The following is a 27263-nucleotide window of genomic DNA, read 5'->3' as shown; positions in this document are numbered from 1 at the left end:
GGATAGAAGCCCCTGCTCAACCTGAACCTAAGCATTCTTTGGTAATTTGCACCAAAAATAATGAAAGTCAATTATGAGTATAGTTCCATATGCCCTGTTTAATCCTTGACCATGAGATACAGTGCTTCAGTTCAAATTAAATTAAAAGTACAGTTTGCCTGTGCCAGGCTCTCAGTTGACCCAAGCAAAAAGGAAAAAGCAGCAAGAAAAGCATTGCTACAATTTGGATGTGATGTCGCTTTGTTTCCCTTGGCAATAACTGGTTTTTGTTTGAACATTTTGTCTCTTCATGACCTTGAGATTGGAACAGTCAAAACTAATGCAAATGTCCAAAGAACCCCTTGAAATTGAAATAACTCCTTCTCCTCTCCAGAAAATCTCAGAAAAAAAACAAGCACACACAAGGCAAAAATTACTGCATTTTCAGTGCTACATTCAAGAAAGTTTTGAATCTATATGTTTGATGCCTTTTCCCTTGACACTTTGGCCTTGATCACTTTTGTAGCTTCGGCAACGAATGACGTAAGCAAGGCCAAACGTCAGTCACGTGATACAACTCGCATTCTGTCGACGGAGGAAGGAGAAGGAGTAGATGTCCGTATACGAACTTCTTCCGACCATTCCTTTTTTTGAGCCAGAACATTTTATTGATAAGGTAACCCGTCGATTCTTCTTTTGTTCCATTTTTTATTTCTTACAGAGCGACATTTCATCGGCTTAGTGTCTCGGTGAACTGATGTTTCTGTTTGTGCGTGGCCGGCAGTAGTTGCCGCACTGGCCATCGCTCTGTTTGTTCGTTCCATTCTATCCTACAAGTTTTTATATAACTGCTACGTCGTCTGTAGGAATAGTATTGCTTGTAATTTGGCAGTCTTTAAACCTTACGATGCCCATCGAGGATTGATTAATTTGTGTAAAACTGAGAGTATTATTTGAATTAATTCTGATTGCTATCCCGGAAGTAGGTAATGTGGCGAAAATTTTTGCTTCTAAACAGGGTTATATGGCCATTTAATGGTGTTCTTTTGGTTTTAATTACACGGCAGAAGCTGAATTTCTCTTTTTTGGGGTTAGGGTGTAAAAATTTTACAACTGACTATCTTTTTCATCGCGGCGTCAGGTTTTAAGATCGAAATAGTTTCATTAACTCTGATCCTAGATTCAGCCTTTGTTGAGGGCATAGCATGGCTATGAAGTTCACTCTAAAAGCACTGCGAGTGTTTACAAGGCCATTTTAAATTTCCGACAGTGACATGCACTCGTTACATACCCATCAATAATCTCTGTGTAGCGAGCGCTGTACATTACAGAGCTTCCAAATTAAATGAAGCAGCAATAGTATAAGTCATTTAACTTGGAGAATAAGTTTTCCTTATTAATAAATTGCCCATTCACTTTTTACTTCAGGTATGGCTGAGATGGTGAGGTAATATATCCTCATAAAACTCAAGGAATGGCAACAGCTGCCTCAACAGGGTAAGTTCTACATTCTTTCTCAGTTGTCCATTAACCCTTAAACTCCCATAAGTGACCAGGACAGAGTTTTTCCTTAAAATATCAGTACAATATCATGCAGAAGAATGATGGAAATATAGAATAATATCAAATAGAGGATTATTAGTTGATCCATTACCAAATTCTCTAGACTAACATCACAAAATTGTCACTGGTCATATTCTTTCCAGAGAGGTGCCAGAAACATTTTGTAGCTGCACCGGTATATATGTGGAGTTGAAACTGTCATTGTAATGAAAAAAAATTTGAGAGCATGTCTTTTAAAATTAACTCTGTAATTCCCAAGATCTGATTGTTGATTCTCCCCTTTAGGTGCTACTTATTTCCTTGTAAATAAGGTAATTGAGAATTTGGTGTCAGATTGAGATAATGACTTCAACCTGACAAATTTGAATATTCTCATAACCTGTTTCCTGGATAATGTTTAGATATTATAGGGAGAAGTTACATGTTAGTCACTTTTGGGAGTTAAAGGGTTAAGCAATGCAGTAGCTGCAGAGGTAGCAGAGCATTTTCAAATGTGGAGGGCTCATCCTTCACCCAATCATGCTAATACCTGTTTCTCCAATCCAATACCCCAACTCAATTTTTCAAAAATGCCCTTTGCATTGGTAATTGGCAGTTTACAGTTTTGAATGTTGTTTATGACTTACTTTCATCGTTTCTGGCACATTATACTGGGAATCTTTCAGCTTAGCATTTAATTGGGTTAATTCCCATAAATAAAATTAAATCATGTCCTTTTTCCTATACATGCTGTCTAATTTAATTGAGAATTGCTACAGTTTGTGAGTTTCTTGAACACAGGCTGAAACTGTTAAAAAGCGTTTCACAACGTATTACTTCACTAAGAGCCATGCTGATTAAAGTATTTGTGAAAAGATTAAGGGATTGAATATTTTGCCAATTTTTTTGCTACCCTAGCAATATTTTCTGGCACCAAAATGTGTGTATGTGTGTGTGGGGGGCTGTGCACCCCAAAATGTTTGCTTGTGGGAGCTTCAGTGAACATTTTATGCTTACAACCAGGAAATGTACACAAGTGCTTGTCAACATGTGAATACATGTCTGTCAATAGATGTTCTCTCACCCTAGAGGAAAAATAGCCAATGGCCTCAATTTAAAGGAAGCATTGTACATTGGCTGCTTGCAACCTGAACTGAATGCACTGATTTCACATGACAGTGATTGTTTATTTTCCTGGATTAACCTTTCAGATGTTACACTTGAGCATGCATGTCTAATTTAAATACTTAACAGTTCTGTAATTTCAAATATTGTCATTTGGTTTATATATTGGTAATGTAATTTTAATTTTAGGTGTTGAAACAAAATAAATGGGTAAGATGCAGTAAACTGATTATGACATGAGCCATGTGGAAATATGTCTTATGAGAGTGTTATTGTGACTTTTAAATTTATTTTGATATTCTCTTTCATTCTCATGAACAGTAATAGTTTTTTATGTAAGCTTGATATAAAGAAATGGCAATGTGTTTCTGTCAGTTACCCAGTCAGCTTTGTTCAAAGCTCTGTATTAAGTTTACTCATGTAATCATCAGGTCAAGCCACCTTGGTGTGACTGACAATCAAAAACGATGGCTTGTGGTGGGAATTGCACTCAACAAAATCCTCATACCACAGATACGTCCATTTGTACAACAAGGAATCAACACTGAATACCATAACCTAAAGACCAGACACAATATCCATGGACAGAGTACATCTGGTCGTCTTCAGAGGTGGCCTGCAAAAAAGTGGTTGAAATATGAGAACATCAATGGAAATGATGTTCATCCCAGACTTCCCAATGGGCGATTAAATTATTCTTTGTTTGATTGTCGAGTAGTATCTGATGTAGACTTTGCTAGGCTATATGTTGAGAACTACATGGCAAAATTTACTGCCTTTGATGACCACTGTGATGCATCTGCTGTGTTGTCTTTGCTTGGTTGGGTTCCTGTATTCCCTTCTGCAGTACAAAGTGCAGCAGGTGATGTCAGAAAGGCACGAAATGATTGGGCACACTGTGTCTTCAGTAAATGGGATCCAGCTAAGTTTCAGCAAAGTTTTATTGAGATGGATCAACTAGTAAGGAATATGACTCTGCCACATTCAGATGAAAGGAAACTTCTTGGAGAATTGAAGGATTGGGAAATGAAAGGTAATAAAACAATAATTATTATTATATAAGGGGGGCGGTATGGACTGACCATAATTTTATGGCAGATTGTGGGACTGAATCAATGTGTAAACTGACACTAATAGGCTTTCATTAGTTGGGGGTAATCATAGAGAAAGAAACTGATCAATCTCATTGACAAGCATATTGACTGGATCCAGGGAAGAAATGGTTAATAAGTCAGGAAATAGTAATGTCCTATCTTGTAGCCCACTTTCCATCTATATTATGTTTTATAATAAGCTCAGTTATCCATGCATTCTGATTGGTTCTCACTTATGATCTATTGGAGGACAGACATATAGATGACATCATCATTAAAACTTTTTTAATTCTTTATTATATAAAACAAATAGATTCCAAGTTGCTGTGCATCTGTTCAGTAATAGATCACAGAGGACATCAAAATGTGGTAAGAACATCAGTGAGACACTTGGCTGTGCCTCATGTGCCATTTTTTTGTTCTTACCACATTGTGATGTCATCTGTGATCTATTACTGAACAGACGCACGGCAACTTGGAATCTGTTTGTTAACTAGAGTACATTTGAGTTTTCCTTCAGTTACAAGGAAGCAGACATATCATAATTTTGACCTTCTTTCTTTGATAATTCAATAATGTGTCCTGGTTTGGAAAAAGGGCATTCACCTGATTAGTATGGGATGATTTCAGCTCATCTTGATTTGTGTTGTCATGTGGACCCAATCTCTAGTGTGGAAATTTGTATGTTGAGGAAAAGAATGTTAAATGTCATCATTGTTGTACCAAGCTAGTCAATTGGGATTCAAACATTTATTGTCTTTGTTTTGTATGTAAATACTTTCTTTAATTCCAGTGATTTGTTTAGATTATAATTATCAGGAGAGTCAGAACTCTACAACTGTCATTAAATTTAGTATGATCAACTGAGTTGATGAAACAAATTGTTCATTGTAAAGAGTTTTAAAGGTGGTGTTTTTGATGTTAGCCCCTTGTCAGAGAAAATGATGCAACACCACAGTTTCTTTAGAAATGTACCCCCTTTATTCAACTGTCATTAATTGTCTATTTGTTATCATAAGTTCTATTATTTACTTCTAAACTTACTCAGACTACTTGTTTCTTCTTGTATTTGATGTTATTGCTGCAGGGACACAGCTCTGCATGAATTCTCCAGTAGACCCTGCATTGCTACAACTGGTTCAACAGGAGGTTAAATCACTCCAAGATAGTTTTGACAACATGAGTTTGGAATTTGAAGCAGAAAAAGTAAAAATAAACCAGGAATTGGAAAAAATTGCAGTTTCTTTGGAAGAGATGAAACAGAGACTGCATAGGTTAGAGACCAGACAACAGGCCTTGGAGCATCGTACTGATCTTGCTGATGGCAGAATGGATAGTTTTGAAGGTGTGCCTCGGTGAATTGAACCAGTTGGCTATTGCTAATGTTATAACGTGACTGAACAGTCTGTTTTGACTATTTGTTCTGAATTATAGAGATATCCTGCTGGAACAATTTCCAGCAACTTCAACTGACATTGGTAGTGATGAGCATTTCTTCTGGAATATTCATTTATTTTGATCTTCTTCAACCAGGCACAAAAACTACCCAAAGTTGTAATGATCAAAATTGGACACACATAAACTGACCAATGTAAATTCAGTTGGCTTGCTGATCAACATATCAATTAGCATCCTTTCAAAAAAAATTCTTGACATATGATTGTACCATGAATACCCATGAATACAGTTTAAACTGCCCCACAAGTGTGAAATAGGGCAGTGGTGTTAAGGGTTTAGTCTCTGACAGAATTCAGGTTCAAAACATGTTTGATCTTTTCATTGTCTTACCTCTGCTGAAACATAGCTTGTAATTTTTTTTTGTTATTTTAGGGCATGTACACAAGAGAATGAGGTTACTCGAAAGCAGCCACAAGAACTCAGAGATTTGCATTGGACTTGTTGAAGACAGATTTAGAAACTTTGAAGATGATGTCCATCACCTGCAAGGTGATTTTTGGAATGAAAATTTTATAACCTTACAAACCAAAAAAAAAAAAAAAAAATTAAGAAACCTAGGAATGCCTCCAGTAGAGATGATAGTTAAGTTTCCAAAACTAGTCACTATTCACAATTTTCTATTCACTATGTTTGGCCTCAGTCTCTTACAAAAAGGAACCAGACACTTTACAGGAACACAGTAACATGGTCATAGATACCAAAATACCAGTGATGTCATGTACAACATATACACTTCATGTATAATCTCTTGGGTCATCAATCCTTGGCTGCACTTAAGGATTTCCTCCCACCTTAACACAATAATGGAATTAGAAAAGATGTGATGGAAAATACCCACTAATTTTATCCCTGATGTCATCAGATAAGCTGTAAGGTTCTTTCATTTTTTCCTCTAATGAAAAATAAGATCATTGTAATGAGTGAGCAATAACTTTTGATTGGCAATGTGTAAAGATTTCATGTTTTAAAGAAGTCTGCTGCTCTGTTTCCCTGATATTTTGACATGACATATTCTTGTTGCAGGACATGTACACAAGAGATTGAAGAAGCTTGAAAACATCCAGCAAAGCAAAGATAGAGTCAATGTTCTGGTTGAGGAGAGAGTGAATGTTGTTGAAGACAATGTGCATCGTCTGCAAGGTTATTGATTGTTATGAATGAAACAAAAACTTCCTAATACATGACTTTTCTTTGATTGCAGGTGATTTTGTACATTGATTCAATTCAGTTGGTGTGTTTTGTAAGCTTCTAGTACAACTAGTATATATTCAAGATGGGACAAGTCCCCAAGGATTGTTTCAGTGTGAATGACCAGTTCCTTTAACACGTACTTCATAGACAAGGCTAATCTAAAAATTGAGGGTTGTTTCAGACCAAATTTTGGTCCTCTTGAATGTATTGAATGTATGTGTTATGGATTGTTCATATGAAGGAGCTAATTGCAATTAATTCTACAAGTCCTGGCAGCATACCATGCTGAGAATGCTAATATGAATTTGCAGAGTCGCAAACAGTTATTCTTGAGGAGATGTCGCAACTAAATTATCGTTTGATAAACACTTTTGATTCTCTGGATGACTTGTGAAATGTTACACTCTGATGAATAGATTTTACTGAATTATTTTCTTGTCAAATATAGAAATAATGGAGGACCTGACAACTTCCAAAGGATCAGACATAACCATGTCATGTCAAGAAATTCCCATTGAGACACCTGGTAAGTTTTCTGCATGTACAATGATGATTCCCATTGACCAGTTTAAGCACTTTTTAGCCTGATAATATCGAAGAGATGGGTAGAATTTTGTTGCTGTAAAATCTTCCTGTTGTGTTCAATAAAACTTCAAATTTCTGGTTGTAACCTTATTTTCCTATTGCAATTAACTTTTTGGGATGGCAAAATTATGATAATTATAAATACAGATAGACTACAATACTATTGTAGACTACATAAAATAAGAATGTTTCATGCATTTAAAGTCAAACTGTTGAGATTGCATGCTTGTGTGCTGAAATCAAATCAGGCTATTATTGAAGGAGACCCTGATCCCTTTTGCCTTGCTCAGTTTTAGCTGTCTCAATTTTAGCTTTTTTGAATACACTTTCCATATCCATGTTTCTCGTGGGTTCCGTTTGCAATTATCTGGGTCTAATGTAGCCTATGTTGATGGCTCTATTTGTGAGTTTATTGTGCAAGGTGACAGATTTCTACCCACTGAAAATATTAATGGAATATTAGAAATCACAGTAGCTGCCATATGTTTTGATTAAGGTTGATTAATTTGTTTTTTAATTTGTTTGTTTGTTTTTTTCTTTTGTTTTGTTTGTGTTCTCAGTCTTTCCTAAGCAACTGGCAGATATCATCAGACGAGATTACAAAGGTAAAGGTGCTGTACTGTGTCCATTCCCATGGTGTGAAGATGATCTGCAGCTGAAATTGTCCAAGATATTTACAAGACTACAGATATTCAGCAAAGAGATAGAACGTGCAAGGCGGACAGATAAAGTTGTCCAAATGACAGATGCATTCATGCCACATGAAGAATGCGAGGAGCCAAGAGTTGTGCTGATTGAGGGGCAACCTGGGATGGGAAAAACCACTTACTGTCAGAAGCTTGCATATGATTGGTCTGTGGAGTACATATCAGATGAGGCCTGTTTTCCTCAGGTGAAGATGCTACTTCTGTTGAAGTGCCGTGACATGAAGACTGCTGATATCGAAGAAGCTATTGACGATCAACTGTTGCCACTTGATGCTGACAAGAAGGAAAAAGTAAACTTCTTTCATTTTATTCGCTGCAACCAATCCAAAATCTTATTGGTTCTTGATGGACTGGACGAATTACCGGAGAATCTCTTAAAAGACCTCTTTCCCTTGATTCAAAGAAAAATACTTTCTAATACTTACCTCATGTTAACAGCTCGTCATGAGGCAGGCATGAGAGTCCGACGCCACTGTGACACACTCCTCGAGATTGTTGGCTTCACCAAGGAGGATGCCGACAGTTACATTACGAAGTATTTCAGTAATCACGAGGACCCGAGCCTTGCTGCCAAATTGATTGAAAAATTAGATCGTGAAAAACAGCTCAGAGAGTTGAGTTCAAATCCACTGAACACAGCCTTGTTGTGTTTGCTTTGTGAAGATACAAAAGGAGTATTTCCTTCAAATCAAACCAAACTGTATGATCAACTTGTATCATGCGCTGTTAGAAGATATTTTGCAAGGAAAGGTATTCCCATGGACTCAAAGGATCCCCTTCAAACTTTTTCAGATTACCTGAATCATTTAGGAAAGGTGGCCTTTGAAGCCCTGAAGATCGACCGAATGTATTTCAGCAAAGATGAGATGGATTGTCAGTCTGCCGATTTCCTTCCCCTGTGCTTTCTTTCTCAGGAGGCTAGTGTCAGCAAACTCAGACCCATTCCTTGTTTCTCCTTCACACACAAGACCTTTCAAGAATATTTTGCTGCATATCACTTGGCCCAGGAGATTCTTTCGGGTGATAAAGACACAGCTGTGGCTCTTTTATCACACCTTAGTCCTGTCTATAAGTATAGGCAGCTATGGAAGTTTCTCTTGACAATGGTGGTAAGCAAGAGTGAAGATGGCGCGACTTTGGTTATTTCAGGTTTGTGTGATGCTTTCCAAAGTCAGCCAATTGAAGAGGAGGATGAGCAGGAAAGCGACTATGATTTTGATAATTATGTGGATGATGACTACGACTTCAACATCTGCGACGACTTTTTGGATGTTTTTCCTCGTATTGGTCAGCTCTTCGACTTGCCATTGACTAAGGATGAAAGAATGAGAGCTGAAACTGTAGAATCTGTTTTGAATCTCATTTCAGAGTCTGACGGTGGTGACAACAAACTGACTGATGCTCAGAAGAAAATGGTCCAAACTTTAGCTGTGTCCTTTCCAATACACAAACTAGTCACTTTTATTGATGGCTCGGGTATGCCCAGAAATATGCCGACTCTCTTTGAGTACTTAAAATGTAATTCTACATTGACTCTCTTTTCTTGGCATCATGCCTGTACCGAGGCATTACAGGAAGCAATTGAACATGTTCTCCAGTCTAAATGCACTCTGAAAATTTTAGATCTAATGTCTATTTCGTCTGAGGGCATGTTTTGGGACACAAGAAACAAGCATGCTCATCTAACCGCAATACTTGCACGAGCTCTTCGTTCAAACTGCACTCTAACGCACATCAATTTGCGGTGTCGTACCATCCGCAGTCCTGGAGCAAGTGAAATTGCAAAAGCCCTTCAATCAAATCTTACTTTGACTCACTTAAACTTACACGGAAATACTATTGACAACTGTGGAGCTGAGGATCTTGCACAAGCTTTGCAGTCTAGCTGTGCACTAAAGTATTTAGATCTCAGCCATAACGAGATTGGCGACCAAGGCGCTGTTGCCCTTGCGAAGGCTTTGGAGTCCAACCGTACCCTGACCTATTTGGATTTAGAACATTGGGATTTTGTTGGATTCAGCCCCATGGAACTGCTTTTTTCATTAGGAGGTTCAGACCCTAAAAGAAACAGAATTGGCGACGCAGGAGCAGCAGCATTTGCGGAAACTCTTCGTTCAAATTCTGTGCTTGCACGTTTAAATCTCCAGAACCATAGGATCGGCAACGCAGGAGCAGCAGCAATTGGCCAATCACTTAAATCAAACTGCACTCTAACACACCTTTGTTTGAGAGGAAACAGAATCGAAGGTGTTGGAGTTGCCATCCTCGGAGACGCTGTTCAGGTTAACCTTGGGCTTGTAAATTTAGATCTAAGATTTAACCGTCTCATTGAGAGTGGAGCCCAAGCAGCATCTTTTGCACAAGGGTTGCGATTGAACTCTGTGCTAACACATTTGGACATGAGAAACACCATGATAGGGACTCATTTTGCAACTTTACTTGCAGAAAGTCTTAAGTCGAATAGTGCTCTCACTCACGTAGATTTGTGTGGGAACATGATTGACTCTTCTGGCGCAGTAGCTCTTGCAAGAACACTGAGAACAAATCCCACCTTGAGTCATTTGAATTTGCGGTACAATCTCATTGGTGATTCAGCAGCAGCTGAGCTTGTGGAAACTCTGCAAACTAATAATACGTTGATATTTTTAGACCTGAGGAACAACAGAATCCATGAGGCAGGTGCCAAAAAAATTTATGGTTTCTTGTGTGCACTCTATAACATGCGTAGGTCTCGCTACATTCGTCGCAAAATTTTGTATAACTGGAGCCAATGATTTTTTAGTGTTTGCTTTTTATTTCCCTGTAAGGAGAAGTAATTGTACATGAACGATTTAGCACTGACTGACATACTAATCTATTGAAGTAAAGCAAATGTCATATTTGGAGTGTCCTTCGCGACATATATGAATAGTTAGATGGCAAGCGAAGGGTTGTTTCTTCGTTACATCATGCACTAGCGAGCTTTCCGCTGTTTAGTAGATACGGGAAAAATTTTATTTTAATTTGTAAAATGAGCGGCTTTCCTAAAATGTATGAGAAGATGTGTGATGCTTTTCCAAATATGAACTTAAAACGAGCTATTCCACCAGTAACCGTATTTTTTGTCATTTTGTGACCATAAAGTGTGGTTGACCCTGTGAAAACCTAACCTTCAAATTACTGGAGCTTTTACTAGATTTTTTCCAATAGATTGAGATGATTACCTCAGAAATACATGTTCAATTAGATAAAATGTGATTGTAAATATGTAGTTGTCTATAGTTAAATTTCTTAGAGTGTGCAAGTAATAGAAAGTTTTATTTTTCTTTTCTTCCTGTTTAATACCTAATTTCCAGCCGATTACCCGCGGGTAATCTGTTAATTTTTCCACAAACAGTTGTTAGTGCGGGTTATAGGAAGGTGCGGGTATTACGATAATTTTTAAAGCTCCCGGTATAGTTTTAAAACTATAAGCAGGAAAAAACAAAGATGATAAGATCCACTAAAGATACTCTTCAAGAAACTTGTGTAATAACTCATTTATTTCGTGCTGATTGCTCGCTCTAATAAGAGATTTTAATGCACTCGATGAAAGCCGATGTAAATCGAAAACATACAAAGCTCGATAAAAAATCTTTTATCTTGTTTGTACTCTTACTTTCTTACCTTGTCAATTTCACAGCTTGTTTCTTTGTTAATTACAAAAAGCAATTCTCACTTACACGGGAAGTGAACTTGAAAATAAAAGAATTTAACTGTGAAAAAGCTGGCTTCGGAGCGAATCACACGGAAAATGATGGTGACATGTTCATTTCGTGGCGCCCTATAATTAATGACGCGACAGAATTTCCTTCGCATTAGTGAAATTTTCTCAGCTAGCACTACCTAGAGTTAAAGAATATTTTCCCGTTTCGAGCGATTTCTTCGACTCAGATCTCGAGACATCGATTTTTTTGTGAGAACAGATTTTTACAAGTGGTATCATTCTCAATGAAACGGCGAAGACAAAAAGTGTGAAAATTTATTAATTGCACGCTAAAGGATATCATGTCAACAAAAACAACGAAGGAACTTTGTGTGAATCGACGATTTTCGATTGTTTCTGGGTGGGGGTTATCTGCTAGTGTGGGTAATCTGTTGAAATTCTTTTCTCGTTATTGCAAAATTGACCGATGTGGGTAATCTGCTGCGCGGGTAAATGGACGGAAATTACGGTACTCGTTCACAATTCACAGTAAGTACATATCGTCAATAATCAGGAGGGGAAAGGAAGTAAATGGAAACTTTCTCTATCTTAAAACTATCTGTAACAAGGAAGAGTAGTGTGAGCAGTGCATTCTGCTAGCAACCCCTTCCTCCACCCCACCCAGAAAGGGTTACAAAAAGTAAAGGTTTTATATCTGACAATCGCTATGCAGTCAGCTAGGATTGGTAATGTTAAAAGCAATGTGTGCAGAAAAACAACGAAAATGAGGAAAGAGGGAGCACCAGATTTCTATCCGTTGAGGCTGTCTCATTTGGTGGATGGTTAATTAGATATTGAATGTTTGCAATGTCGTTCACTCTCCCCAATGGCCTCGTTAGGGCCGTGTGCCACACCCATACATTTGAGGTAAATTACACTGGAAAAAATGCACATCAATTGCGAGTATGATTCGAGATATTCTGTCAAATTCTTGTTTAGAAGATACAGTGCACGAGCGCACATAAGATTTTAAGTACAATTTGCCTGTCTCCGGCTCTCAGTTGACGCAAGCGAAAAGAAAAGAGTCACCACAATTTGGATGAGGTGGGGCTGTGTTTCCTCTGGCAATAACTGGTTTTTGATTGCACATGTTTCACTCTCCCCATTCATGACCCAGAACCTGGAGGAGTGTTCATGACACAGCCTCTCATTGATAGCTTCTAGTTACAGGTGAGTCTTCCCCTAGCTCTCATTTCTCCAATTTGCACTAAAATCTCAGAAGAGAAAAAATAATAGATACATTGTATGTGATAGGTTTGTGAAATTCTGCTACAACAACAAAAACTGGAAACCCCATAGCTGTACCGTGTAACTGTAGTGTTTACCGTTGTACTGAAAGTAAGTTGACGTCAGGCAAAGGTTTAGTAAGTCCATAATGTCCTCTGTCGGTAGCGGTAGATGGTCGGTAGATTGTAGGATAGCAGTCTCAGTACATTGTAGTGCCAGTTGAAGTAGAATACTTGTAAAAAGCGATTTCAGATCAAATGACACTAGTTTGTAGTCGTCAGGTATCTGTACGGTCTTAGTGGCGTTGATGAAGTCCTCGGTGGATTGTCACGTGAGTTTACGTCTGGATTTGTCAGTGAGCAGTTGTAGTATTGTCGTCAGGTACTTGGACAGTTATATGTTGGAGAACCCCAGAAAGAAACAATAGCACAGTAGTAGTGTTTAGTAGTAGTATAGCACAGAAGTAGTAGCGTTGGGTGTCAACTGCGACCGCTCACCGACAAATCCAGACGTAAACTACAATCAGAAATTGTGATGCAGAACATCGAGGAAAGCGCCCTTTCGACCTGCCGACATACAATACCGCTTTGGTTACGCTACGTTGATGATACTTTCAAAATCGACGCATTCCACCACCACCTTAACGAACAAAACACTGACATACAGTTTACTGAGAGGTCGAAAAAAAATGTAACGTAACACTCACCGACCTACTACTACTACCGAAGCTAACGACAACGCAACTCCTACGACCATAGCAACTATACCATACATAAAGGGAATATCTGAGAACATCTCGCGCATCCCACAACCATTCAATATTCGCGTCGCTCACAAACCTATCACCACACTACTTCAGTTACTGACTCAAGTCAAAGACAAAGACGAACCGAGAAACAGACAGGGAGCAGTGTATAAGATCACTTGCTCCGACTGCCACGCCTCCTACATCGAGCGACGAGGAAAGGCGATGTCAACAATCACATTGCTGAACATCACCGACTTACGAACTGCACTATTGACTGGGACTCGGCGCACTAACCTACAGCACCAACTACTTTCAACGACTGACTCTAGAAAGCTGGTTTACAAACTAAGGACATGCTCCCCTCAAAATGTATCAACCACTACCGGCACCATACAAACGACTCATTCACGACATTAACATTACAAACGAACCGAACAGAACGACCTAACTTCACTATCGGATCGAGACCGACCAATCGCGACCGACCTACGCCACTTGAGTCTTACAGCCAATAACATCACGGCAAAACTGACCAATCAGTTTATACAAACCGGACTAAGTACATTCGACTGACAACAACTATTCACTTGACTCTGATGGTGACTTCCGCTCAGGTTGTCGAAACGTCAGTCATCACTACCGACAAGAGTCCTTCTCAGGACTACACTCACCCGAACGATCAAACTACACTATTACATGTTATCCCTGGGTTCAAACCATTTACAGCATTATCCTCTATCCGATCGTCCCTCATTAACTTTCGGCCTAGATCCAGTAGTTTGTATCCCGATAATTCCACTTCGATATCCCGGAAACTCTATTTCAAATATCTAGTATGCATTTAATTTTTCCTCATGTATCCCGTACCAGTAAAATTTTGTAACCTATATCCCAATAGCCCGTTATAGGGCCTTAGTGATCAGTAGCTCCGGCAAAGGATGACGTAAGCAAGGTGAATTTTTTAAGTTAGTCACATGACTTAACTCTTTCTGTCGACGGAGGAAGGCTCTCCTAAGGCAAATTTCCCCTTGCTGATACATTTTTGAGCCCTCTATCAACATTTTCTTCGTAAGGTAACCCACAAATTCTTCTTTTAATCCATTTTTTATTGTGCACAGAACGATTTATCGTTCACTGAGTGTCTTACTGAACTGATATTTGTGTGCGCGCATGGTCGGCAGTGGCGCGGAGTCGCTGAACTGATTATCGCTCTATCTGTTCCTTTCACTATCTTACAATCTTGAATATAGCTGCTTTGTGGAATGTAAATTATAACGAATGGTACTGTATATCATTTGGCAGTCTCAGAACTTTACGATGCCCGTTTAGGGAGTTTAATCTATGCTTAAGACTGAAAGTATTATTTTCGTCAATTTCAATTAGTACCCGGAAGTACTTCGCTTCTGTGTAATTCATGTTGTGGCGAAATGTACTACTTGTGCTTCTCAACTGGTGTCATACGGCTATTAAATTATGGTTTTCTCATAACAAGATTAAAACTACTATATATGTGTAATTTTTTAGGTGTCAGTATTTTCACAATTGGCCATCTTTTTGAGCTCCAGGTTCTAAGATCGAAATAGTTTTCAGTAACTTATTTTTCTTTATTGATGGCTCGGTTTTTTGTCCTTCAGGTATCGATGAAGATGGTTAGTAGGGTGGTGAACTGATATATCCTCATAAAACTCAGGGAATGGCAACAGCTTCCTCAACAGGGTAAGTTCTACATTATCATCCAGTTTGCGTTTTACTGGTGTCAGTGCATGGTCATGCACTAGACTCAAAATTATCAGTGACCATTTTAAGTTGCTTAGAAACATGTTGTGGCTGTACATGCGTGAAGTTGAAATTGTCACTGTAAAAAAATTAAAATTAAGCAATTCTAGCTGCACGAGTCTAAAGTTTAAGTACTCAGCCCTACATTTTTGCTTTCAACTAGCAAATGTTCACTAGTGCTTCTGTCAATAGAAGTTCTTTCACCCTAGTGGAAAAATGGCAAGTTGCTTTAAATTAATGAAGGCATTGAACTTTGGCTAGTTGCAACCTGAACTGAATTTCAAATACAACACAACACTTATAATTAATTAGCATAGATGAACCTTTCAAATCTTACACTTTCACATGTCTTGTTTAACTATTGGTCAGGAATAGTACTGTGATTTCATTTCTTGCCATTGGATTTAAATTGACAATGTAATTTTAATGTAGTGTGTAAAAACAGATATAATACAATACACAAATTATGGCATGGGTCATGCCCAAACATGTCTTTAAAAGTTCAAACTCACAATAAAGTTTATTGTGAGTTTGAAATTTATTTTGATTTTTTTGTTGATTCTTATGAGTATAATAATTATATAATTATTATAATTTCCTTATATCAAGCTTTTATGAATAATTATTATTCATAAAAGCTTGATATAAGGAAATGGCATTGTGTTTCTGTCAGTTACCAGAAACTTGTAATCTAGAAGGGATTCTGTATGTCCAAGAGCTTGGGTTTATTAGAGCACAACAAGAGTAGCCAATCAGAATTTACTCCCTGACATGGAGTTGTTTATCTATGATGATTGGATGATGGGTAATAAATGAAACTATTTATTGAGATACTAATCAGGAATATAAAATGAAATTGCAGTTTTCAGACTGCAAACTCAACCATAGTTCAGAGAACCAACTACACTCATCTTTACTAAAGGATACAAGCCGCAAAGTTATTATGTGAATTGCTGTGCTTGCTTTGCAAGTTTCATTTACAACCAAGTTTATTGTAATTCCTCAACACTTGAAAATATTATCATTTTCAAACAAAGAGTAAGTCACTTTGCTAGTTATGCAGAGCAGAGCTAATTAAAACAGCTTACTTTCAGCCAACTATGTGAAATTTAAAATTTTAGAGCTCTTTTAATATTAATTGCTGAAAACCAGTGGAGATGCAATCAACAGTCAATAAGTAAACCATTCCTTTTGTAGTGAACAAGGACACTAACCACTGACTTTTTGGTTAATAAAGAGAGAGTTTTCTCCTTAAAAGTATAATTCTACTTCGATTTTCAGAAGTGGAAGCCAACTTGCTAATTAGTTTACTCATGTAATCCTCAGTTCAAGCTACCTTGCTGTGACTGACAATCAGAAACGATGGCTTGTGGTAGGAATTGCACTCAACAAGATCCTTATACCACAGATACGTCCATTTGTAGAAAAAGGAGTTGATGTTGAGTACAACAACCTAAAGATCAGCCACAGAATACATGTTCAGGGCCCTCATGGTTGTCTTCAGAGTTGGCCTGTCTCCTCCAAAAACTTGTTGAAATATGAGAACATCAATGGAAATAGTTCTCGTCCAAAGCTTCATGGTAAAAAATTCAATTATTCTTTGTTTGATTGTCAGGTAAAGTCCCATGTGGACTTTGCCAAGCTGTATGTCCAGGGGTACATGGCAAAGTTCACTGCCTTTGATGATCACTGCGATGCATCGGCTGTGTTGTCTTTGCTTGGTGGGGTTCCTATATTCTTTGCTGCTGCAAGCTCTGCAGGTGATGTCAGAAAAGCAAGGAATGATTGGGCTCACTGTGCCTTTGGAAAATGGAATCCAGTCAGATTTCAGAAAAGTTTCACTGATATGGAACAACTGGTCAAGAACATGGCCCTGCCTTCTGTAAATGAAAGAGAGCTTCTTGTAGAACTAAAAGACTGGGAAACAAAAGGTAATCTGTTAATTATCTTTATATATTGACAGAAGATATTTTTTATGTAAACTCTGTTTTTTAAGGTTTAAGAGGGAGGTGCATTGTGGACTGTTCATGATTTATGGCAGATTGTGGTATTATCTCTGTGTCTAAACTCTGATATGTTTTCACTTGACAGTCAAGAAATGATAGAAAAATGAAATTTTGCATTCACTTAGTAAATTTTTTTTGTGGCTAATGTTGAGTAGGTCATTGTCTGATATATTGATGGAAATGACTTAGGAACTGATAATATCCTTTTTGGTGCACTTTCCATCCAGATATTGGGCTGGAAATAAAGAACCTATTTTTCAGTATTTGGAGGCAGACATATATTTAATACATTTGTATTTCATGATATCTTTGTTACTATTCAGCGTTCTGAGTTGGGAAAAGGGTGTCACAGGATTGTTATAGATCAATCAATATCAATCAATCAATCAATATTCTTTATTTTACCACTGGCAATTCATCAGTTATTCAAAATGATTTTGTCATTCTTGCCCTGTTAAGGACCATTAATCTCCAGTGTTTACACTTACATTAATCTCCAATTGTTTACACTGTTAAGTATACCAAAACAATACAGTGAAAGTGATGACAGTAATGTGCTCCTAACATGTATGTATTAAATGTCTTCCTCTGCACCAATAAATTTGGTGTGTTTCATTTTATATGTGGCATAATGCTCCACAATTGTCTTTAAATGTCAGCATGAGGTATAAGTGTACCATTTTAGTTTTAATTTACTTAGACTGCCTGGTCCTCTTTGCATTTATTAATTTTGCTGTAGGAGTACATCTTTGCATGAATTCTCCGGTAGACCCTGCATTGCTGCAAGTGGTTCAGCAGGAGCTTAAGTCACTTCAAGATGTGGTGGATAACATGTGCTTAGAATTAAACCAAAAGAAGACTAAGATTCAACATGAGCTGCGAAGTATTGCAGTTACCTTGAATTATATGGAAAAGAGACTTCAGAGGTTAGAGATAGGACAACAGAATCTGGAGAGCCATGTTGATCAAACTGACAGCAGACTGGATAAAATAGAAGGTGCTTTTAAAGAATCTAAATATGAAATGAAATGAGTTGATCCAATTGTGATTAAATTATGAATATGTTATTGTACTGAAGAGTTTTAAATTAAGAATGGAAGAATTTTCAAAAACAACAAATCAATGCAAGCAGAGTCCTCAATTAAGGGTTTTTAATGTTGGATATTTCTTATTTATGCATAAAACAAAACCATGTGTACTCAACTGGATGTAACAATCAAATGTACTTTCTCTTGGTTTACTTGTCAGCTTATGAATTTGTATCTTTTCAAAAACAGTTTATTGATGAATAGTAATTCATCATGCTCAAACTCATCTGATAACTGCTTTATCAACTCTGTTATAAACCAAATTACTGGTATTTATTATTTATGAATGAGGGGTTACATGGAATTGAAGCTTTCTAGTTTTTAAGATTTAATGTTTTACCTAATCTGGACTACTATTCTCTTTTCCTCATCTTTGACATTTTCTTGGTGTTGCAGAGCACATACATGAGAAGATGGAGAAGCTTGAGAGTGGTCAGCAGACTACAGAGAGTCGCACTGTCCAAATTGAGGATAACATTTACCAATTCCAAGGTGTCTAATTTGGTTTTGCATTATATTGTGAATTATCAATTAAACCTTGTGTCTGTATTATCTGCCTCAGCCAAACTATGGAATGGCAGCTGTCTCATTTTTTACATTTTATCATTTAATCTGGACATTATTCTGTTTTCCTCATCTTTTGACATTTTCTTGGTGTTGTAGGGCACATACAAGAGAGAATGGAGAAGCTTGAGAGTGGTCAGCAGACCACAGAGAGTCACACTTTCCATATTGAAGATAATATTCACCAACTGCAAGGTGAATTTTAGATTTAAAACAAACAGGTCTTCCATTTCTTCCTTTCCTGACAACAAAACAAAAACATTGAATGCTCAATACCTTAACCAATCAAATGTCCATGAAAGAATTAAGTAAATAAACTACTGCTTCTTTAATTGATACTGGTTTGAGTTGAGTGACCTCTGAATGCTTATATTGTAATAAATATGAACAAGCATATTTTCTTCCTTAATACAGAACAAATGGATGACTTGGTTAAATCAAAAGAAGCAGATTTAAAAAGATCATGCCAGGAAAGTCCAGAGACAGCTGGTAGGTTATCCACAATAAGTACAATCATTATTCTTACTGACCTAATTGAGAGTATTTGGTCCATCATAGAAGTCTAACAGTGTCATCAGGATGGGTACATGATTGTTTTGTTGAGAAATCATCTTGTTGTTTATGAGAAAAGAATAAATTATCTTGGTCTTCTTGTATCCGCACTTTTCCTTTTTCATTTCATTTCCTTGGATGTCAAGATGCCTATGATGAAAACTGACATGCCACACCTGTATTTTTGACTGAATTAAATAATTTTTATTGCCTTTCTTTATTTAAAGTGAAACTGTGAAATTGCATGCTTGCCTACTGAAAATATCATTGACAAATTACCTTTTTATGAAACATAAAAGGTATTATTGTTTTTTTAGAGGGCACGGTAACGAATCCTGCAATCTGATTGGTTCTTTACCCGGTCAGTATTTTCCTATCTCTGCCCACGGGCCACGGTAACGCTTTCGTGAATCGCCGAGTACATCCCAACTTTCGTTGTCATTTTTCATAAATATACCTCGTTTTCCGGCTGGGCAGTATTTTAAAGCAAACAAGTCGGTCACTACCTCAAGCCGATAAATAACTTATGAATCCTCTCTTTTCTCTCTCTCAAATCACTTTGGTTGACAGAAAAATATTGGTTTCAGAATGAATTTGTATAAACAATAGTATCATTACGTTGGTTGACAAGCGGCCTAAAAACTGTCTGCAATTAATTTTAATCGTTCACAAAAAGTACCCAGAAAGTTAAAACGTGAGGTATTTGATTACAGTTAAACTGAACGATGGAACTTTAATTTAATATCTGAATTTTCTCGAGAAAATTGTTAGTAGAGAAAGAGCGAGCAAAGTTTTAATTTAAGTTCTGCAACAAATATAGGCTCCCGGTGAGTCTTTCCAATTCCGTTCAATTTGGACATTTGTACCGTAAATTACACAACAGAAACTGAAGGAATTTTTTGAGAAAAGGCCGCATTAAATTCCCTTGTGTCTCGTTGGAGTGTGCCGTTCGAATTTAGTTTTTGTGAAGGAAAGACCAGATTTACACACGCCATTGCAGCAAACAAACGAGCGAACTCTCACAACTTCAAAATAAAAAAGTTGAATTTACTCACAATTACTTTCCTCGCCGTTTACTTAATGAACAGAGGTAAATCTTCGTACATGAATGAATCGTCGATGAGAGTGAATAATACTTTCCGTTAGATTATTGACTGATTTTGAAGAAAACATTGTCGTGACAGTCCTTGCCAAACTAGTTCCGTTGTTTTTCAAATGCTCTTATGATTTTTTTTTTCTTACGCGCTCTCTAATTGACAGGTGTCAGATTGTGACAGATACTTGTAAAAATAATGTTTCAAAGTTTGTTTGGAAGCCTTTTAAATCACCTTTATCGTTACGGAAATGAAAATGTTTCGCTGAGGCATCTCTCTTTAATTTGCTTCACCTCTATTTTAACTACCATTTACTCGCTCAAAAATTGTTCAGTTTATGGAAGATCTTGCCGTATTAACAGCCCTAAATCATTCGGGTTCTTTCGGAGAGAATTTCGTCAAGTTTAAAAACAATAAATATGTTATTTACCGGCTAAGGGTCGGTCCGTATGGTGAAAAACTGTGACCTCGGTCTTGAAAATGCTGCCCTCGGCCTACGGCCTCGGGCAGTATTTTCAAGACCTCGGTCACAGTTTTTCACCATACGGACCTCCCAGCCGGCAAATAACATATATTTATTTATATTGATACTGAAGTCTTTAACCTAACAATTTCATTGACTTCATTATTTTGAAGTCTTCTTTTAAAGAATTTCCGTATTAGAACGTAATCGCTCGTGACTTGCTTGTTTTGTGTCAACGGTACATATTTGCTTTTTACCTCAGTGTGGTGTAGAAGGTGATTGACTTTTACTAAGCAGTAGTTGTCTTTTGTTTTCCCAGTCTTTCCACAGAAATTTGTAGAGCTCATTAAACGAAAATACAAAGGTGCTGTACTGTGTCCCTTTCCTTGGTGTGAAGATGAACTACAACTGCAACTTTCTAAGGTTTTTACAAGACTGAAGATAGTTGAAAAGAAGAAAGAACGAGCCAGAAGAACAAAGAAAATCGTCCCAATGACAGATGCGTTTCGATCACATGAAGAATGTAAAGAGCCCAGAGTGGTGCTGATTGAAGGGGAACCTGGAATAGGAAAAACCACTTGCTGTCAGAAGCTTGCATATGATTGGTCTGTAGAGTGTATATCATCCGAGGCCTGTTTTCCTAAAGTGAAGATGCTACTTCTGTTGAAGTGCCGAGACATGAAGACTGCTGACATTGAAGAAGCTATTGATGATCAGCTGTTGCCACTTGATGCCGAAGAGAAGGAGAAGGAAAACTTCTTCCGTTTTATCCGCCAAAATCAATCGAGGATCCTACTGGTTCTTGACGGACTGGATGAATTAAGTGAGACTGTATATGAAGGATTGTTACCTTTGATTCAAGGGAGAATCTTTTCTAGTACTTACCTCATGCTAACAGCCCGCCATGAATTAGGAATGAAGGTGCGACGTGAATGTGATACGCTTCTTGAAGTTGTTGGTTACACCGAGGAGGATGCTGACACCTACATTGAGAAGTACTTCAGAGATCACGATGATCCAAGTCTTGCGAAGAAACTCATTAAGAATTTAAGGAAGAATCCTCGGCTAAGGGAATTAACTGCCAATCCACTTAACACTGCTCTTCTGTGCCTAATTTGTGAAGATGCGCAGGGAAAACTCCCTTACAATAAAACCATGTTGTATTATGAAATTGTTTCATGTGCCCTAATGAGAAATTTTCAAAAAAAGGGGATCCCTTTGGTGAACGCAGATCCAATCGAGGTATGTTCAGAGCAGCTGAATCGGTTGGGTGAGTTGGCGCTTGAAGCCTTGGTTAGAGATCAGTTGTATTTTACCACAGAAAAGCTGCGAGGTCATTCAACTGAATTTCTCGACTTCGGTCTTCTTTCTCGAGAAGCCAGTGCAAGTAAAATCAGACCGAAGCCAAGTTATGCATTTACCCACAAGACCTTTCAGGAATATTTCGCAGCATTTCACGTAGCCCATGAACTGCTGACTGGTGGTAAGGACAAGGCTGCCTTGCTTACTCACCTCACTCCTCCGGATAAGTACTGGCCGGTGTGGGAATTCCTGATCACAATGGTATCAAAGAAAAGTGATGATGTGGCTGTTTTTTTGGTGTCAAGTTTGTGTGCTTCATTCCAGAACAAATTGCCAGAGCAATTTAGCCGCCATTATTACTACGAACCGGAGGAAGAAGCTAGCGATGACGAAGATGATTCGGCGGACAGTTATCCTGATTACCAGTACGACAACGAAATTGATGCAGGCGACTGTGATTCTGATGACGACCTTGATGATGATCTTGACTTAGCATCCGATGTCGACATTTACAACCGTCACGATTACGGGTTTGATGCTAACGTTTGCAGAGACCATTCATTTGACTGGCCTACAAAGTTAGGATGGATAAAATGGTCAAAACGAATTGAGGAAGATGTCGTCACTAACACAATTTTTGTCATTGCTCAATGCGAACAACCTGAAGGTGAGCTAAAGGATTACCAGAAGAAAATGGCTTCTGAACTGGCACGCTGCTTTCCGCTGGATAAAGTAACAGGTAGCCATTGGCATACTCATGATGGCTCGTTCTTCGCCCGTCGTTATTTTCAAGTTTTCTCTGAATATCTTAAGGTCCATTGCCAGTTGACAGGTTTAGTTTGGCTTGCTGAGTTAAATGAAGTAGCATTAGCAACCATTGAACACATCCTTCGATCAAGTGATACGCTGACTTACTTACATTTGTGTGATGACTTACGCAGCACGTCACTCACACCGGCTCTTCAAGCAAATCGCACATTGACCCATCTCAACCTTCGCAATGCCAGGATCCGTATTGCAGGAGCTAAAGCACTTGGAGAGGTTCTTCGACTGAATTGCACTCTGACACATGTGAGTTTGCCTGGTAACGCTATAAGTCATATTGGAGCAGAAGCTATCGCGAAAGGCCTCGAATTTAATAACGTGTTGGTGCATTTGGATATAAGAGATAACTGCATCGGGGATCAAGGTGCTGTGGCATTTGCTAAAGCTTTTGAGTCAAATTCTACTTTGAAGTATTTTGATGTAGGTATGGTTATAGAAATGCAGTTCAAACCTGATTTTTATCGCCCAAAGTCTGACTTTGATGACGTTAAAACTGACTTTATTCGTGATTCAGGAATAAAAGCAATTGCAAAGTCTCTTCGATCAAATTGTTCGCTGACTTATTTAGATGTTCACGGAAATCCCTTTGGTGACTCATCAGGGGCAGCTCTTGGAGAAGCCCTACGATCAAATTGTACTCTCAATCGCTTGTATTTGAAAGGCTCACGGATAGTCTCCCTAAGAGGAACGATGAAAACTCATTTCGGCAATTTAGCAGCAGCAGCCTTTAAAAGGGCTCTTCAGTCACGTGTTACAAAGGTTACCCATTTAGACTTGTGTAATACTTCGATGACGTCTTCATGTGTGATAAGCCTTGCAGAGGCTCTCCAGTCCAATATAACTCTTGTCCGTTTGGATTTGAGTTGCAACAGCATTGATTCTTTTGGCGCAGCAGCTATGGCGAACGGACTGAAATCAAATCGGACCTTGACACATTTGCAGCTGAGAGGAAACCATATCAGTGATGATGGTGCAGCACAATTTGCACAGTGTCTACGGTCTAATCGTACTCTTGTGTATTTGGATTTGATTGGCAATAGCATTAAGTGTTTAGGCGCCGCAGCCATTGCACAGGCGCTGAAATCAAATAAGACTTTGACTCATTTGCAGCTGGGATGGAACAAAGTGGGCGATTCGGGAGCAGTGGAATTTGCGGACACTCTTCAATGTAACAAATCTTTGGTCTTCCTTAGCCTTAAATGTAACCAGTTTAGTGAATCAGGCAGAAGTATGCTTAAACAGATTAAACCGTTCATTAGCTGCGCGTTGAGGATTTAATTATAAGACTGTCGTAGGAGTATGTCTGAAGTCAATCTGTTAGTAAAAATCCACATGTGCGAACATGTGTCAGATGCCAATCTGTTAGTCAAAAATCACATGTGCGAACATTTGTGCACCAGCTCCTTCAGTAAAATGATGTAAATTCATACATAGGAGACGGGATGTTATTAAATCAATAGTAACTCGTTTATAGGGTAGAGATAAAGTTTAAGTCACCTTTCAGTCAGAAAAAAGAAAAATTGAAAGTGATTGATGAAGAAGTGACAGGTTTTCGTTTACTCCGGAAGTTTGTGGAGAAAGCGTGGGACTTGTTTTATCCTGTTTAGTCAAATCTAGTTTTTCGATGGAAGAAGGCATTTTGAACTTGGCTGCTAGATTGCTATACACACTGTAGCGTACAATTAAGGGCGAGTAACACCTTGGATTTGGATACTATCTGTGGTATGTCTTGATACTGAAAATGGTTTTATCTCCCTCTCGGGATCATCTATCATATTAATAATAAAATTCAATATTTAATTGCATTTGGTATCTCCTTTTTGGGTGGATATATATATATATATATATATATATATATATATTTTGGTTGGTTGGCGCAAATGTCGAGATTTTTTTATGTGAAAGGTTTTAGTGTTAAATTTTAATTCAGTCATATCGCGTAGCTTACCGTGAAACTTCCGTAATACGCCTCCCATCTAACTTTGGCAGATACCTTTTTGTTACGCATAAAAAAAAGTCTTTGATTAACGGTTTCTAGGGAATGCCGCAGATGATCGATTTGTGATATGATCTTGAGACCTGCAAAGCTAAATCAAGCAGCGCAAGATCAAGCGATATTTTCCGCGCGAAAACTTGAGAGCGGGGAAGCCGGGCTATTCCCACCCAAATTTTCGTCCGGAGGGGAGAGTCAATGGCCCCTCCGCCCTCTCGTTTTCCGCTGCCTATGCCTACGTGAAGCACGACCTCATAGTACCTCAATATTGAAAGTTGAATGACTTATATCCGGAGCGAGTGTCAGGAGTTTTTCGGTTATGATACGGCTACATTTCTGTCTGAGTTTATATTTTGGGCAGTGGGACTGATATTTAGATGGCTTTCCTTCGGAGACGATCTGTCGATATTTCTCTTTTGGACACATTTTTTAGCCAAATTTTGGGGGAAAATCCATCATCCAAACTTTTTCAATTTTAGATGTTTATATATCTTAACTACCGTGGTAAGTGAGATCGATACTTAAATCAAACGATAACTCAGTTAGATTAAAACTACAAATCAAGAAAATATAGACCGCTTCAACTTTTGGGTGCTCTTCAGACCAATTTTGAAGCACAAATACGCTTTTAAAATTACAGAAACAGTTTAACATTTGCTCTTGCCCTCTTTTTTTTGAAATGCTTCACTTTGCTTTAAGAAAGTCAAGAGATATCTTCATTTAACCTATGGTAGGAGATAACTATGGCAGAATACTGCCAAAGAATCTTGGATTCACCGTAGAACAAGAAAATCAGATCGCAAAAAAAAGTGTTTTTTTCCATATATTAAAGTTCACACGGCAACCAGATGGACAATCAGACATAGTTTGATGCTACACTGGTTTGCAGATTTAATGAATGTAACCGAAGAAGTTACAATTCATAGACCCAACGTTTCGACACTCCTGTCTAGTGCCTTCATCAGGGGTGATCTAAACGCTGCAACAAGAGGTCCTTTTATATGATCACTAATTAGCGGCCTTTTTTTTCTGACGAGGTGTAAATAGGCGTCAGGAAGCAGACCGCCATCGTCACGATTTAAAGGAGCGTGGGCGGAGTTAATGTGCCAAGCCTCCAAACGAAGGTGCTGGTGGTAACGCCGATTAGTGGTGATAATTTTAGAATTATCCCACCCAATTGTATGGTTGGTTAGGCAAGTATGCTCTGATAAAGCTGAATTTTCCTTTTTGCAAAGCAAAACCGCTTTTTGGTACTCTTTTAACCGTGTACCAAACTGGCGTTTGGTCTGTCCGATGTATTCGTTGTCACAGTCATTGCAAGGAATAGAATAAATGGCGTCGGTTCGTTGTTCTTTCGTGACAGGATCCTTAGGTTTGGCGAAAATATGCCCCAAAGTCTGAAAAGGTTTTTGAGCAACTTTAACGTTGTGGCTATTCAAAATTCTCTTGATGGGTTCAGTAACACCCTGTATGTAAAGAATAACAGCAAAACCAGTCGCTGGTTCCTTCTCATCAAGAGCGTTACTATTTGTAACTGGTTTTTGGCAGTTACGGAGAAAAGTTTTTGTATAGCCATTTGCCTTTAGGACATTGGAAACATATTTCCTCTCCTCAGCCTTCGAATCGAGTGAATTGAATCGAGTTTCCATGCTACTAAAACATAGATTTGGATACAACGCAACTAGCCATGAGCGTGCTACCTTTACATGCACTTGAATAAAAGTGATCTTCGTAGTAATGTACACAACTTGAGCAGTAGTGAAAATAAGGCCTGAAAAAAATTCAGGCCTGTATGGGATTTGAACTCATGACCTCTGCGATACCGGTGCAGCGCTCTACCAACTGAGCTAGCAAGCCTTATGTTGGTTCCAAATAAATCACTACTGCTCAAGTAGTGTACATTACTGCGAGGATCACTTTCATTCACGCCGTTCCCTTTAGGTGACCGCTTAATACAGGTTTGACTATACCTATATTCATGTGGTTTCAAGTAGCAATGTACAGGTGTATTTTTTCAAGGCAAAAGGTTTCAATACTTCACGATCAACAGCATTGCCGAAAAAAATTTGCAATAACCTCATCTGTTTTTGTCTTGTTTTGCTTTTTTATTGTCACGACTACCGTACAAATAATTATCAGAGAACTGAGTTCAGAAACTTGAAAGACGGTGAGCCGTTTGCTCCATCATTCCATAATTCCACCGTATAAGACGATGAGTAA

The 27263-nt window shown here is 38.2% G+C and overlaps 2 protein-coding genes across 3 annotated transcripts; both read left to right on the top strand.

The window, feature by feature from the left end:
• The first annotated feature begins 541 nt into the window (after positions 1–541).
• On the top strand, positions 542–11309 carry LOC113675647 (uncharacterized). Its single transcript, XM_089202568.1, has 8 exons — positions 542–655; positions 1408–1476; positions 3078–3679; positions 4828–5085; positions 5571–5687; positions 6222–6338; positions 6838–6915; positions 7535–11309. The coding sequence occupies exons 2-8, from the start codon at positions 1454–1456 to the stop codon at positions 10453–10455; spliced, it is 4116 nt and encodes a 1371-aa protein (XP_089058694.1). The 5' UTR covers positions 542–655; positions 1408–1453; the 3' UTR covers positions 10456–11309.
• Positions 11310–14325: 3016 nt separating this feature from the next.
• Positions 14326–24855, top strand: LOC113675654 (uncharacterized). 2 transcript variants are annotated; one of them, XM_089202566.1, is made up of 8 exons: positions 14326–14453; positions 15015–15096; positions 16483–17087; positions 17902–18159; positions 18647–18742; positions 18914–19009; positions 19229–19303; positions 21243–24855. In XM_089202566.1, the coding sequence occupies exons 2-8, from the start codon at positions 15074–15076 to the stop codon at positions 24326–24328; spliced, it is 4239 nt and encodes a 1412-aa protein (XP_089058692.1). In that variant the 5' UTR covers positions 14326–14453; positions 15015–15073; the 3' UTR covers positions 24329–24855. The 2 variants fall into 2 exon arrangements, with proteins under 2 accessions (XP_089058692.1, XP_089058693.1); XM_089202567.1 differs by lacking the exon at positions 18647–18742.
• Positions 24856–27263: the final 2408 nt, after the last annotated feature.

This window comes from Pocillopora damicornis, chromosome 4, assembly GCF_964200805.1.
Source record: "Pocillopora damicornis chromosome 4, jaPocDami1.2, whole genome shotgun sequence".
In the NCBI taxonomy this organism is placed as follows: Eukaryota; Metazoa; Cnidaria; class Anthozoa; order Scleractinia; family Pocilloporidae; genus Pocillopora; species Pocillopora damicornis.
This window is presented reverse-complemented; position numbering and strand designations above follow the sequence as displayed.